General features: G+C 48.3%; 2 protein-coding genes across 2 annotated transcripts; one reads left to right on the forward strand and one right to left on the reverse strand.

Moving 5' to 3' along the window:
- Positions 1-1,605: 1,605 nt before the first annotated feature.
- Positions 1,606-7,511, forward strand: CIMAP3 (ciliary microtubule associated protein 3). Its single transcript, XM_081112945.1, has 6 exons — positions 1,606-1,686; positions 1,911-2,053; positions 2,679-2,774; positions 3,887-4,017; positions 4,724-4,841; positions 7,259-7,511. Exons 1-6 carry the CDS (start codon positions 1,668-1,670, stop codon positions 7,358-7,360), a joined length of 609 nt encoding a protein of 202 aa, XP_080969071.1. The 5' UTR covers positions 1,606-1,667; the 3' UTR covers positions 7,361-7,511.
- A 291-nt stretch (positions 7,512-7,802) lies between these two features.
- On the reverse strand, positions 7,803-14,270 carry LOC308534684 (pepsin B; the record flags this gene model as incomplete). The annotated part of the gene is made up of 9 exons (XM_081113251.1): positions 7,803-8,131; positions 8,354-8,452; positions 9,284-9,431; positions 9,801-9,923; positions 11,039-11,238; positions 11,922-12,040; positions 12,539-12,656; positions 13,520-13,676; positions 14,215-14,270. The coding sequence occupies 9 exons, from the start codon at positions 14,268-14,270 to the stop codon at positions 7,979-7,981; spliced, it is 1,173 nt and encodes a 390-aa protein (XP_080969377.1). The 3' UTR covers positions 7,803-7,978.
- Between the last annotated feature and the right edge of the window lie 1,297 nt (positions 14,271-15,567).

Here is a 15,567-nt window from a genome sequence, read left to right on the forward strand (position 1 = left end):
AATTTTACCTGAAATATTAATAAAAGTGAAAGTTATCGAGCAATGCCAAGATTTCTTTACATTTTCTTTACCATCAGTATTACTGCAATTTGAGTAGACAGAATGCTTGGAGGAAATTATACAGTAACTTTGAGATGGAATCTTTGTATCTCATAATGACCTTCTTCTATCTTACTGGGCTGTCTGCATTATTTCTTATTTACAAAACAGTTTTGATGCTATATGTCAAGTACAGCCAATTATTTGCAGAAATGCCCAGCAGTGTCCAGAAGGACATTGAATGTTAGGTAGGACATGAGACTGGGCACGGCCAGGTGTCCAGCCTCCCTGGCCCATTGAGCAGGGGCATCCCTCCAATAATTTTCAACAAGTCAAATGCTCCACGAGTGTCCCCAATATCCTCCAGGGCTCAGTGTCACTTTTTTGGAAACACTACCTTAGATCTGTAAAACCATCCTGGGCATACAATACTAGCCCAGTAAGAATGGACTCCAGGGTCATCCTTAGGCGCCAAAGGGTGTATGGGCCACACGTTCTGTTGCCTCCTACACCTGACAATTCCTAAAGCCATCCTAAAAGCAAGTTAGTAATCATATCCAGGTGAAAGCAAGTTAGTGAACATACCCAGGACAAAGGTAAAGAACTCAACACACACCTTGATCCTTCTTGGCTGAGGATGGGAGGGAGTGCTGCTGAGCCGGCTGGAGATGGTGTTCAGCAATAATCACCTCTTGCCACCTACCAGACACTGGATTGCTTTAGTTCTGTTATCTCAATCCTCTTCACGACCCTGTAAAGAAGAATTCTTATCATTCTCAATGTAGAGATGAGGAAACGGGAACTTGGACATTTAAGTGACTGCCCACGATTTAAAAACTATTAAAACTTCTGTAATTTTGTTGCTCCTCTTAAGGCTTCCAGCCCTGTTATAACCTTGCGTTCCTTTTTGCAGCGGTTCTCAACCTGTGGGTTTGCCACCCCTTTGGGGGTCGAACGACCCTTTCACAGGGGTCGCCTAAGACCATCAGAAAACACATCTATAATTACATATTGTTTGTGTGGTTAATCACTATGCTTTAATTATGTTCAATTTGTAACAATGAAATTGGGGGTCACCACAACATGAGGAACTGTATTAAAGGGTCGTGGCATTAGGAAGGTTGAGAACCACTGCTTTAGGGGGACAAGGAGACCACCTGATGGGGAAAGGGCTTGAGGAACAGGAAAAAGAGGGGCTAATAGGGTCCCCAATTCCCCTGCTCGGGTTGCCCTGGGAGCGCACCTCCATAAGCCATCACTGCAGCGGCTGCTACTAGTCCCTGGTCCTAGTAGCCCCCATTTCCAGGCAGTCTGAGCCCCAGTGTCCCCTCTCTCCTCAGCGCATTCCCAGTGGCCCTTGGGCCCATCCTTCACCCCCGCCGCCCCAATAGTCACGGATCCAGCAAAGCCATCTACCGCCAACCCAGCTGCAGAGTCCACATTCCCCTGGGCTCCGGCTCCAGGTCCGGGTCGGGAGGAGGTGCGGGTCCCGCCCTGTAGGTGGCTGGCTTCCAGGGCGGGCGCTCCCATTTGCTGCGCAGGCGCAGGCGAGCTCCGAGCAGAGGCCCGCGAGGCGTCCATTCCCTTGGCAACGCAGTACACAGATACTAACCCAAACGAGCGGCAGGATGGGCTTCACCCGAGGGGGTGAGGAGGGTTGCGGTGAAGGGGTGTAGCGTCCAGGGGAGGAAGACTGGGGGCGGCTGGGAAAGACGAAGGGGAGGAAAGGCCGTTGGGTCCCCTTCATGGACTTTGGTCTGGTTTTGTTAAGAGCTCGGCAAGGCCCTGTCCTCTGCCCAGCCTCCTGTGTCTCCCCCTCTAAGGCACTCCCTTCGATCCCTCAAGTGGCCCTTCTCTTTCTTGACCTTCAGGACCTGTGGTTCAGCACCCCTTCGGAACAGGAGAAGAGAAGAAGATCTTTCCTTACTTCCATGCGCACACCCTTTTGGGAAACAAGTTTCTCCCTCTTAGGGGAGCACCCCACAGAGGGCCTGGATGTTACACAACAGATACTGTGAGTATTCACCTTCCCTGAGGTATGTCTCCAGTTCCCCATCAATTTAAAGATAGCCAAGTTCAGTGGAAGGAAAACTACAGAATGTGTGACCTTCAGGGTCCCCAAATGAGAAAGTGCCCTTGTTCTCTGCAGCCAGCTGTCAGGGTCAATGTCATAGATTAAAGGACCCGTCCTCCTCACTCCCAGCCTCCATCCAACACAAGCCTTTGCTTCCTATAGTTAAGAGGATAGTCCCCACTCCATTCCCACCTCCAAAGACTTGTGGACCAATGCCAGTTACCCACCCATTAGACCAAACCTGGATTGTAGATGTGTTGGTAGGAGCGTTCATGAAATAATATGATCAGGTACACTTGCATTCGAGCAAATCCAGCTCTGTGGTCAGAGGACTGGATTCACTGGAAGGCAAAGAAATGTCACTTACTCCGCCTTACCCAGGCACATTCCCCTGCAAAGTTACCTGTTACTCATGTCCTTGTTTCTATGGTCTTGAGTCGCAGAAGTCAAGAAGTCAAGAGAGAGCAACTCCTGCAGAGAAGATTCATTCTAAGTCCATGCTGTTTTCATGACGATAACGTTCTCTGTGTTTTTCTTTGTTTTAAAAAATATATTCTACCCGAAGAGGTATGACTGGGTACACAACCTCTCCAAAATCCCGACCAGTAAAAAAGGATATACTTTGGGAGCCAGAACAGCCATGAGGTTTAAGCCGAATAAGGTTAGAAATGGTTGCATGCACTTCAGTTTTTGTGTGATCCATGGTGTTGTATTTGCATTGGGAAGCACAGGGCAGTGAGTGGGAGGTTACCTAAACAATATGCTCTGAAATTAAAGAAATATAGACATTTAGGCAAAAGCCATTAAGCCTATCTGAAAAGCTTGGGCTAATGCATTGGAAATGTGTGTGTGTGTGTGTGTGTGAGAGAGAGAGAGAGAGAGAGAGAGAGAGAGAGAGAGAGAGAGAGTCTGGGAGAGTGAGAAACAATTATCAGAAGTGGTACCAAATTAGAGTTTCAGTGGTGACTGAGACACCTGATGTTAAAGTACTGGAAGCTTTGTTTATATATGCATTGGATTATCTTGTCAGTTAGAAAAACAGCCCAGCCTGTTGTGGCTCAGTGGTTGAGCATCAATCAATTCTCTGAGTCAGGGCACATGCCCAGGTTTTGGGCTGAGTCCCCAGTAGAGAGCGTGCAAGAGGCAGCCAATCAAAGATTCTCTCTCATCATTGATGTTTCTATCTCTCTCTCTCTCTCTCTCCCTCTCTTTTTCTCTGAAATAAATAAAAATATATTTAAAAAAAATTCCACCCTGACTGGTGTGGCTCAGTTGGTTGGAGCATCATCCAGTGCACCAAAAGGTTGTCAGATTCCCAGTCACATACCTGGGTTCTCTCCTTCTTCCTTGCTCTTAATTCAATAAACATATTCTCCGGTAAAGATTAAAAACAAAACAAGCCCAGCTGGCGTGGCTCAGTCGTTGAGCATCAGCCTATGAATCACGAGGTCATGGTTGGATCCCTGGTCAGGGCACATGCCCAAGGATGCAGGCTGCAGACTCAATCCCCAGTGGGGGGCCTGCAGGAGGAGGTTGATTTCTCCAACCTAAGCAGGATGCATTTTTAGGTAGTTGAACCACACCTATCTTGGTTTTCTACCTCTCATAGGCCTATTTCTGTAGCTTGAGATGGTTAAACCATAGCTGATACATGAACCAGAAGAGGATGAGTCTGGGGTGTGTGTGTGTGTGTGTGTGTGTGTTTTACTACAAGGCTTCACGTGTATACCTGTGTATCATCTTCTAACATATTGCTCTTTTTCTTGGAAACAGGATCTGACACCTCACCCAGGCACGTACCAGACAATAAATCTTCAGGAGGGAAAACGAAAACAAAGTTTTGCTCCATTTAATGTCATGTTGCCTCGATTTATAACTCACTCAAAGGACATGAGTTATCCTGGGTATGTCTCCTCTTTTCTGGGGCACTTCAACAGAAAGCGATAGGAAAGGAAGGACAGGGGTACAAAACCACTCATCTTTAAGATTCAACCTCTTTTGCCTTCCAGATCTCTGGCATCATGGAAGTGTAAATCATAGTGATTCGTTTAACGAGTATTTATGAATATGACAGGCAGTTCTGTGGGTTCCAGAGATGTTGCATTGAACCCATCACACAAGGCTCCTGATTTCTTGGAGCTTACATTCTAGAATCAGATGAGGAGCAAATAAGAAAATATCAACAGTAAGGAGGAGAGTGACCATATATGTATTAGTCTGACCGTGACACATTCGAGAGTGAAAGGGGACCTTATGAATAACTATACCAAGACAGTAGCCATAAGCCAAGACTGTCATGAGCAAACCAAGCAGAATGGTGACCTGGCAATGTGCTATGAGGATGATAAAACAGGATGATGATATAATGCTGAGTGATGGATTGACTGGAGGCTACTTTATCAAGGGTTGTGGAGAGAAGTCTTTCTGGGAAAGTGAGTGACACCTAATTAGAAAGACATTAACAGCTGAAGGTGCTTGCACAACCTTAAAAACCTGATCAGCCTGTTGCCTGTTATCAAGGAGTTAGACCTAGTTCAGGGACAGCTTACTGATGGGATTCACAAATAGTCACTAAGTCATAGACATCATGTTATATGTTTTGATTTCTAGCCCTGACATGTACAACCCACAGATAAAGCCACCCGCAAAAGTCACCTGGCCAATGAAATTTGGATCTCCAGACTGGGCTCAGATTCCATGTCTGCAGAAAAGGACCCTAAAAGCTGAGGTAACAACACTGGCCTTCTTTAGAACATTATCTGTTCTTCCATAGGGGCTCCTAACGGGGAGTCTGTGAATGAGCTTTGGAAAGTCCTGTTCCCCTGAAATTATATGCGCAATTTTGTGTGCATATACATATAGGAATTTGGGGGAAAGTTGTACAATTTTATTAGATTTTTAAAAAATATTTTTATTGATTTCAGAGAAGAAGGGAGAGAGAAACATTAATGCTGAGAGAGAATCATTGATTGGCTGCCTCCTGCATGCCCCCTACTGGGGATCAAGCCCGCAATCCAGGCATGTGCCCTTGACCAGAATCGAACCCGGGACTCTTCAGCTACAGGCTAATGCTCTATCCACTGAGCCAAACCAGCTAGGGCAATTTTATTAAATTTTTTTTTAAGATGTGCATGTCTGCACAAAAGTTCCAGTGAATCTTATTTAATTCTCAAATATTTTGTGGTAGGTACAGGAGAATTATCCTATATAATAAAAGGCTAATATGCAAATCAACCGAACAGTGGAACAACCGGTGGCTGTGATGCGCACTGACAATCAGGGGGCAGACGCTCAATGCAGGAGCTGCCCCCTGATGGTCAGTGTGCTCCTATAGGGGGAGCATCCTCAGCCAGAAGCCTTGAGCCAGGCTCATAGCTGACAAGCGCAGTGGCGGTAGTCTCTTCCGCCTCCACAGCAGCACTAAGGATGTCTGTTAAGACAGATCAAGTGATTTGTGCAGGCCACACATGAATCTAGATCTAGATCCATCTAGACCAGGGGTGGGCAAACTTTTTGACCCGAGGGCCACAATGGGTTCTTAAACTGGACCGGAGGGCCGGAACAAAAGCATGGATGGAGTGTTTGTGTGAACTAATATAAATTCAAAGTAAACATCATTACATAAAAGGGTACGGTCTTTTTTTTTTTGGTTTTATTCATTTCAAACGGGCCGGATCCGGCCTGCGAGCCGTAGTTTGCCCACGGCTGATCTAGACTCTAGAGAATGATGGGAAAAACCCTGCTCTTTCTATCATATCACTTGAGTATTAGATCATCAGGGGGTTGTAGAGCATTCTGTACAAGCATGGATTCTGGGGACAACTGCCTGGGTTCAAATCCTAGCTCCAGTACTTACTTGATGTATGATCTTGGACAAGTCCCCTACTTTTTCTAAGCCTCCGTTTTTGTATCTTTAAAATGAGTATAATAATCAATCTGATAAGGTTGTAAAGATTGAGATAAGGTAGAAAAGCATTTAACACAGTACCTATAACATAATAAATGCTCAATACATGTTAGCTACCATAATTCCAAAGGTGCCTTTTATTTCCTAGTGGAATTTTGGATAAATTTCACAAATACTTATTACATGCCTGATGTATTAGTATAATTGTGCTAGGGCCTATAGGTCACATTCAAGAATTGAACATACGATCTTTGTTTTCAAGAAGTTTACCAGTTAACTCTTAGAGATTTACCAACTAAAAAAAAAAAAATTCTCAACATGATAGACACCAAAGTAAGATGATAAAGAGTCACTGTATATACAAAAGTTGAGAGACTCAGCCCTGGCTGGAGTGGCTCAGTTGGTTGGGCATCGTCCCGTGCACTGAAAGGTTGCCAATTCGATTCCTGATCCGGGCACATGCCTGGGTTGCGGGCTCGATCACTCTTTTTTTTTTATTTTTATTTTTTTTTTATTGCTTAAAGTATTACAAAGGGTATTACATATGTGTCCATTTCCCCCCCTCCCCCCCGCCCTAGACAGTCCCCTAGCCTCCCCTATCCCCCAGTGTCTTATGTCCATTGGTTATGCTTATATGCATGCATACAAGTTCTTTGGTTGATCTCTTACCCCCCTACCTCCTGCCCCCCAACCCTCCCCGGCCTTCCCACTGCAGTTTGACAATCTGTTTGAGGCAGCTCTGCCTCTGTATCTATTATTGTTCAAAAGTTTATAATGGTCTCTATTATCCATGAATGAGTGAGATCATGTGGTATTTTTCCTTCATTGACTGGCTTATTTCACTTAGCATAATGCTCTCCAGTTCCATCCATGCTGTTGCAAATGGTAAGAGTTCCTTCCTTTTTAGAGCAGCATAGTATTCCATTGTGTAGATGTACCACAGTTTTCTAATCCATTCATCTACTGATCGGCACTTAGGCTGTTTCCAGCCGATCACTCTTATATTGATGTTTCTTTCTGTCTCTCCCTCTCCCTTCCTCGCGCTCTCTCTCAAATAAATAAATAAATAAATAAATAAATAATAAATAAAGGAGAGGATGACTGAGGCTAGATGACTGTGGGGTGGGGGTTAGCTAGGCCACCGCAGCTGCAATGGGCACCTCCTTGCACAGCCAGGAGGACCAGAGCCAAAGGGCTCTCCTCCGCATCTGGTCTGAGACAACATTCTCTCCTCGCAGCTGCCCAGCGACAGGGACTTCAAAAGACATCGGAACCGTATGGCCTACTTGAGCCTGTTTTACGGTTCAGAAGCTGGGTCTTCCTCCACATGCTCCTCCTGACCAAGCATCTCCCAGACGGAGGACGGAGCGGCTCCTCTCCCCTGCACTGTGTGGCCTGCTCCTCGGCCAGCCTGAGGCCCAGGGAGGGGCAGGGGGCCTAAGTACCCCTGAGAGCATAAAGGCCAGCTTGGCGTTGTATTTCGGCCCTCACAGCACCTATTTGAAATGCGAAGGTTTCTTTTTTCTCTCTCCAACATTCTGAAGTTGGGGATGGGTCTGGTTCATGTTCCTTTCCAGAATGGAGAGAGGAAAGCGCTGGAGTAGAGTGCGGGGAGGGGGGATGACCTCGGGTGGAGGCCTCCGGTCTGTGCTGAAGCCGGCTGCGCGCAGACCTGCTCTCCCTCCCGGTTCTCTCCCACCGCTCAGTGAACAGACCCCCGGACGTAGCTGCTGCTAAGTTTCATTTAGAATAAATGACTAAAAGCAGAACACACACAAAAAGGACATTTTGGGAGGAACTTCAAAGATTTTTGGAGTTTCCCAATTTATTCGTTGCAGGAAGTAAGACTGTAGTGAACAGAAGGGGTCAGGGTAGTTGGAAATGGTGCGGTGAGCCCACAGCCACACGAGGGCATCCCCAGCCCTGCGTGCGGGGTGCCGACAGCTGCCCCTCGCCGTCTAGGCGGCGAAGGCAAGGCCCACCCTGTTGTTGGCCATGTCATAGACTGAGTAGTACTCCTTGAGGAAGACGTCCCCCAGGATCCACAGCGGCTGCCCGTTGGGGGAGGGCAGGTAAGTGGCCTCGATCCCCAGCCTGCAGTAGCCGTTGTTCTAAGGGGACAGGGGACACCAGGATATAACCATTTGCACTATAGAGACCTCCCCGCACCCAAACTTCCCCCACCCTGTAGTTCATGGCACCTTCTGGGGTCTCTGAATTCTTGTTCACCCCAGCCCTGCCCTGGGGATTCCCCATAGCTGCCCAGCTGTGAGCTGGGACACGGGACAGCTGTAGGGCCCAACCAACCACATATCCTGGGAGTGACCACATACGTTGAGGACGTAGGCGGAGGGAGGCAGAGGGAACTGGGACCCGCTGATGATGAAGGTGATGGTGGGCAAGCTCTCCACGGAGTTGCAGGCGACCACAAACTGGGAGACAGAAAAGGCAAAGCTGTAGAGCGCCCCCTGGAGCCCAGACGAAGAGCGAGCCCCCTTCTCCTGGGTGACTGTGCTTGACCTTGCAGCACAGGCTCTCTCAGAGCGAGGGCCGCAAGGCCTGACTCCCGTACAACGCTGACCAGACCCCCCTCTTTCTTCTGGAATCCTCTCCTTTCAGGCATCTCAGCTCTTAGACCTGAGTTGTATCCATATGGCTATAAGGAGTTAGGCTCATTCCACAACAATTTCTAAGCCCAGAAAGTACAAATTACAGAGAAAAGGTGTGGATACACACACACACACACACACACACACACACACACACACACCTTGGGGAGCCAGGATTTAGTCTGGGCCCAGACTCTCACATACAAGGAGAAGCAAACTACTGATATGTGTGCAAAGAGGAGGAGGGGTGGGGACAGGAGGCTTCTCGGAGTAAAACCCAAAGACGTATGTCTTCCCAGTGAAGACAGAAACCCGCGTGGGATGGGAAAACGCACTGTGCCCTGATGACACTGCAGTCAAACGACAGTGGCCAGACCAAGCTGGCGCGTGTTCCTAAGACCTGCGATGGGTTAAGAGCACCTGCCCATAGCCGTTGGTCCCACTCACAGTCTGGATGGAGTCGGTATTACTCACCCCCTTACCGTTCCTTGCGCTGAGAGTTCATGCTGTGTTCCCACCCGATCTGTCCTGCCAGGGGCTCAGGGGCCCACCCAGCCCTTCCTCCTCCCTCTGATGACCTCATTGCCTGAGCCCGGGCTCCTGTGTTGAGCCTGCCTGGCTGTATAGGCACTCCCGTGGCTTCTGGTTACTCACATCGCCGTTCTGAGCCTGCTGGGCTCCTGTCGCTTGCAGGAAGGAGCCCATGTACTGCTGGGGAACCGCCAGCAGGAAAGTGCCGGTATCTACGATGGCCTGGCAGCCCTGGGAGCACCAGCCAGTGGCCTGGTCACCGATGGCAAACCTGAGGGGGACACCAGTACAGAGAGTCAGGAGCATCCGCTACCAACATGATCAGCCCTCACCCACCAGCCGCCCAGCTGCGGCATTCTGGCTCTTCCAGGAAGCAGGCCACCCACTAACACCTCTGCCAGGCGTGCTTCTGTGCCTTCCTGGTCACGGAGTGTTGCCCTCAGGCTTGGTCTGGCAACCCCTCCAGCTCTGGCTGAAAGCTCTGGGAAGGCAGGACCTGGATGCCAGAGTCTATCTCAGCCTGAGGGTTTGGTGATTCCTCGAGAAAGCCCTGCCATGCCAGCAACAGGGAATGCTGTCATGCTAGAGAAACACCCACGCGTGACCCTCACCCACAGGAACTCTCCGCTTCTCTACTCACTCCTGAATGGCAATCTGCCAGTACAGTTCCTGGGTGACAGGGGCCCAGACGATCTGACCGGAATAAAGCCGCTGGTCCACGCCGCCCAGGATGAGCTCTCCACCGTACTGATGGGTTGGTTGGCTGAGAAGGAATGTAACGTGAATGAGTTTCCATAATACAGATGGGTCAGGCGTTGCTCTCCCTCCTCTCCTCTCCCCTCCCCTCCCTCCCTCCCACACTGGGGTACGGCAGAACGAAGGGGTGCTCTTCAGGCATCACCTGGCTCAAGGTACAAGGGAAAGGGGAATTCTCAGACACCCAATCATTCTTGGGAATAATTTTCAGAGAATTGGAAACACAGACTATGTCCATAAAGAAGATGGACTTGGAAATCAGGCACCTGGAAAAAAGCTATAAAAGTATCCCAGACACCCTGCCTGGGGCAAAGCAAGAAACCCCTCTGAGAGCACCCGCATGGCCTGACAGAGATGCCGAGGCTGCTGGGGGGAGGGTGTTTCTGTCATGGCCCGGTGGGTCACCAGGGAATGCTGAGAGGATTGGGGTCTGTTGTGCTCGCTACCCTGCACCTGCCAGTCATAGACGAAAGGCATTTGGACTTCAGGTTCCCTGAGGATCGTGTGTGTAGAAAAGAAAAGCAGGGAGTGACGCGTGTCACAAAAGTTCAAGGCCAGAGGGAGAAGGAAAAGCTTTCAAATCAAAATGTTTGTGTTTGAGTCTCGGCTTTACACCCACATGGGGGGAGCTTGCTTAACATTCACAGCTTGTTTGAGCTTCCATTTCCTCACTGGAAAAATGAGGGCAGCAACAGGATTTGTAAGATGTCATTGGAAGTCATTGCTACAAGAACCCTTCATAAAGCCAGAGATGCCGTTATAATTAGCATCTCATTATTGTTCTCTTCACTGGTCAATGTTCACGGCGCTTGTTCTATAGCTCCACAGTTACGCGGATCGCTCACAGCAATCTCCAGGTTTACTGGACAAATATTGAGGACTACTGCTTATGTTTTAAGAAAAGAGTCATCGGATGGTTTATGGCCACAATTAAAAATCATTCCAGTGCGTTTAAAATAAAATTCCCCCAGAAATGTGTTTATAAATCTTCAGAAGTGCATAGCAGATTATGCAGTCACTGAGTCAGAAAACGCTACAGCTTGAGCTCTGACTGGTGTTGAGTTGTCCAAAGCCCCCACGGAGCCTCACTTGCTTACCTCTTCCCAGAACAAGGCCTCTTACCGAGAGAAGTAGAAGCTGAAGATGGGCAGGGTGAGCTGGCCCTGCTGCAGCATCCCCTGCATGACTGTGGGGGCACTGCCCACCGCCATGTTGGGGTAGGCCATCCCCAGGATCCCATCGAAGTCTGAGTAGTAGAAGGGGTTGTTGGGCTCATTCTCGCTCAGGCCGAACTCCTGGTTATTGACGACGATGTTCTGAACCTGGGCCAAGCAGACAGAGCAGCTGAACAACTCAACGTGGACAAATCGTTCCCGGATGTAGGTGCCCAGGGTCTGGAATCTAGACCCTGATCTGGGGGGAGAAGCTGGCTTCTTTCACACTGAGCTCGCTCCTGGGTGTTTGTGTGGGAGGTGAAAGGGCAACAGCGTCACCCAACCACGTATGTTTTAGGAAAAAGTGTGTGGGTGCTGGGGAAGCAAAGGTGGTTGTTTCCTGGAGTTCTAGTTTCCATTTCCATGGACAGCGACTGGTTTTCTATTGAGCAGTCTACGTGCAAAATCTGTAGAGAAGCTATGGGTGTCAGACATAAAAACATAAGAAAATGGTGAAAGGGCAAATCTCTAAGTAACCAAGGTGAAGTTGTGTGGAGGAGGAAGCAGATGTTCTGTGTGGTTGCAGAGGGTAGAGTGGAGAGCAGGGAACAGTCATAAGACGACACACAGTTTCAACACAGCATAACGGGCTTTCTGCAGCCAGGGCTGCTGTGGAGGCAACTCCTGTCTTGGGGGGAAGGTTGAATGAGATGGCCTTTGATGCCTTTTCCAACTCTCAGCTCCTGGGAAGGTTTGACCTGACTAGTAATCGTGGATTTGTGTGAGAGCTTAAGGCTTTAGAAATGGGAGCCAGAGCACAGAACCTCAGAGGCTATGAGAACATCACTCACAGTCACAGTGTCATATCCCAGGACCACACTCAGGCTGCCACTCCCGTAGGACAGTGTGTAGGTTTGCCCATTGTTTCTGAAGGTGGAGGACAGGCTGGGATTGAACCTGTTGTGATTGGCTGTAGAAAGACAGAATGAAATATTAGCATCATTCACTGCTTTCAGGATGCTTGGAGGAAACACATCCTCAATGGCCCAGGATCATCAGACCAAGTCTGGGGTGGGGCTCAGCCTTGGATCCGTCACAATATAGACAAACCGTGTTAGCCCCAGAAAAGCCTGTCCCCTTAGGCAGCAAACATTGCCCGAATTCCTTTCAATCCATCATTCCCTGAGGGATGGATCCCCTCAAAAATGTCAGGGATTCTGGCCACTGGAGAGAGAGGAGGGAAAGGGACAATGTAGAAAGAAGTGGAAGTTACAGTCTGTCTGCTGCCTCTCTCCATAACTGTTGGCAAGACTGAGGGCAAGATTTCTAGAGGTTCCTAACTTAAGAAGGAAGAGATCGTAGATATGCACCAAGAACTCTGTACTTGACATTATAACCTGGGCCAATCCTGACTCTGCCCCTTACTCTGCTCTCATCCATGGCAGGGGTGGCATGGCGGTATACTCACAGCAGGCCTGGCTCTGGCAATAGGTGGAGGGCACCCACAGATTGGAAGAGCCCGTGTCGAAGAGGACCAGGAAATTTTGGGGTGGTGTCCCAATGCTTATCTCCCCAAAATAGAAAGCCTGCAAAGAAAGGTTCGTCACCCTCATTACACAGCTTAGCCTTGTCCTAAGGGTGGGGAAGAAGCTGACCCATTGGGAGTCACATTTTGCCCAAATCACTCCTTAGGGGAATAAGAGGCTTCTCCCACAATTTTCCCATCCCATGTGTGATTCCCTAAAGTGGCTTCCAGCTCTGATGCTCTGTGTAACATCTTACTAAGAACAGTCCACGAGACACCAGTAAGTCAAGATGCCCTGAGCAGACATCATAGCCTCGAGAACATTCTAATACTTTCTCTGGACACCAGTGTATCTTTCCAAAGGGGGAGATTTTCCCTTCTTTTTTAAAAAAATGTGTTTTTTATTGACTTCAGAGAGGAAGGGGGAGGGAGAGAGAGATGGAAACATCAATGATGAGAGAGAATCATTGATCGGCTGCCTCCTGCACGCCCCCTACTAGGGATCAAGCCCGCAACCTAGGCATGTGCCTTTGACTGGAATTGAACCTGGAACCCGTCAGTCAGTAGGCTGATGCTCTATCCACTGAGTCAAACCAGCTAGGCACATGTTTTCCTTCTTTCTCCTGCAGCTCATTGCTAGGACTTCCCTAGGGTCTCTCCATTGAGTTGAACATTGCCCCTATAAGTCTCTTAACCATATAAATGGGGCTTTGGAGAGATGGGCCAGTAATGAGAGAAAGGGGAAAGGAAAGGGAGCTACTACCCTATTAGATACTACCAACCCATAATTTATTTAGATACTTTCCATAGGAAAGTGAGACTTGGGTTTAGTAATTAGTCCAAATCAGAGCTAATGAGGGGCATAAATGAGTACTTTTACATGGTTATCAGCCAAGAGATGGACACCCCTCCACCTTCACTCACATCCAAGTAGTTAGTGATGGGCTCGTAAGCAACAGCATCGTTGTTGAAATGATACTTGGCAGCTGGGTCCTCCTTTCGGTGGTTCTTTAGGAACTTCTCCAGGACGCCCTTCTCCTCCATTGTCTGGCGGATAGACTTGCCTTTTTTAAGAATGATTCTGCAGAGAATAGGGTTAAAAAATGAATGAGCTTCACCTTGCCCCGTTAAAGCAACCTCTTCAATGATCTGACCTGGAGTTTTCAAATCTCTTCAGTACTTTCTGCTCAGGAAGAGCAAGGTCCAGGAAGTCCTCCTGGATTTTAGCAAGTTCTGACCACTACAGTCATTCCTGGATTCCCAACACAGAAACACACTACATAATATTTGGGCGGGGAGGTTGTGCTTATATCTTGTTTCCAGAGAATAACTGTCTGTTTCTTCCCAGCGCCTGCTATAAGCTTGGAACAGGGATTGTCCATTCTTCTAAACCAACAAAACACTCAACCCACCCTTACGTGCACACACACACACACACACACACACACACCATCCATCCATCCATCCATCCATCCATTTCAAGTCTTGGCTCCGAGTGGATGTTCAGTTCGTGGTACAATCTGACTGCCTCTCCAAGAGACCTGCAACCCTTCGCTCTTCTCTAGCTTGTCACGCTCCCTTGGAGCTGGAATTCAGTGAGGCTGCATCCCAATACACACCTTTCCACACCCTCTGAGAGGTGTAGGCAAACCAAGACCAAGACCAGGATCTTCATGGCGCCGATGTTCACCAACACACAGGACACAGTGACAGACCCAAGTGTTGGGACGCACAGAGGGAGGTCGGGTCCCTCTCTTATACCCTGATCTCCCTGCTCTTTCCATCTCTAGGCACCTGGACTTTTCTGCCTGTGTAACAGCCCGTTCCCCTACACTCCCATGGATTCTGTTTGTTTTTCCCTTTGGCAAGCATGAAGGACTTTGTCTACTCTGTGGTCTATTTAAAAAGCAATTAGTGGCTTTGCTGATGGAATCTAAAGATTAGGCTGTGATAACAAATGTAAAGTTTACTGGAGACAAAAGATCCTGGTGTCCGTGCCTACTGGGAAGTGGGTGCTGGCAACTTCTGCCAGAACAACGGAACAGTTTGCTCTTTAGCTTCAAAGGGCATGTGCTGCTTTGAAATTTACAGTCTACTCTCTACTTCTCTTTCTCCTCCCTCTTCCTCTGATCAGTCCCGTCTATGGCTTTCCATAGGTGATTCTCAATGTCCACGACACTCTGCTCCTCATTTTCAGCGTCTCCGTTCACAAATTAGCCAACATGTAGTGAATGCCCACGCTATGCTCACCTCCGTAGTGAGCTCTGGAAGTGCAAAGACCATTAAGAAATGGCCCTGGTATGCAAATGTCTGCATTCCTGCTGAAATGACTGGCACAGAATCAAACTACCTCCCCCCACCCCGCCCCCCGCCATGATCATATAGTCAATAAATGGTAGAGGTGGGATTAAGTCTCTGGTGTGTCTGAACTCAACCTCTACCTAACCACAGCCTCCTTCTCTGAGCCTGGTGTACGCAAGCTCTCATAGCTTCAGTGTGCACGAAACTATCAATCTTAATGATAATAACAACAAAGAGATGTATACTTGCTTTCCCCTTTTATGTAGAAAGTTATTTTATTTTGTGGGGGGGGGGAAGATATTTTATTTTATGGGGAAATTTTTTTTTTCATTCATTTGTGCACAAGGACCAAGTTTTCTTCTGGTCCTCGTAAAAAATGTAACCCTGCATGCTGCTGCCACCTATTGGCAGTATTTCTAACTTACAAAGATCGTGTTTTGAAAATTCAAATTAGAAAGTGACGAACGCTCATAACATTTTCTCCTCATCTCGCTTTCCTGGGTGCAGACAACCGTACCTGTTCATTAGTCATGCCCTCGGAGCCTGCACCCTGCCCCTCTCCCATGTCAATCGGTCAAATCGTCACCTTGCCGGTGGTTCCTAAGACTCCCACCCCACATCTGTGCCTCAGTCTCTTGTCACACCCTAGACTCTTTCTTCAATGTTTATTA

This window comes from Myotis nattereri, assembly GCF_964212035.1.
Source record: "Myotis nattereri genome assembly, chromosome: 18".
Classification (NCBI taxonomy): Eukaryota; Metazoa; Chordata; class Mammalia; order Chiroptera; family Vespertilionidae; genus Myotis; species Myotis nattereri.

Bases quoted from the DNA above. Each gene is read 5' to 3' on its own strand.
- CIMAP3 (XM_081112945.1), top strand. The intron at 2,054-2,678 runs GTGAGTATTCAC...TTCTACCCGAAG, and splicing joins GATGTTACACAACAGATACT to AGGTATGACTGGGTACACAA. The intron at 2,775-3,886 runs GTTAGAAATGGT...TCTTGGAAACAG, and splicing joins TGAGGTTTAAGCCGAATAAG to GATCTGACACCTCACCCAGG.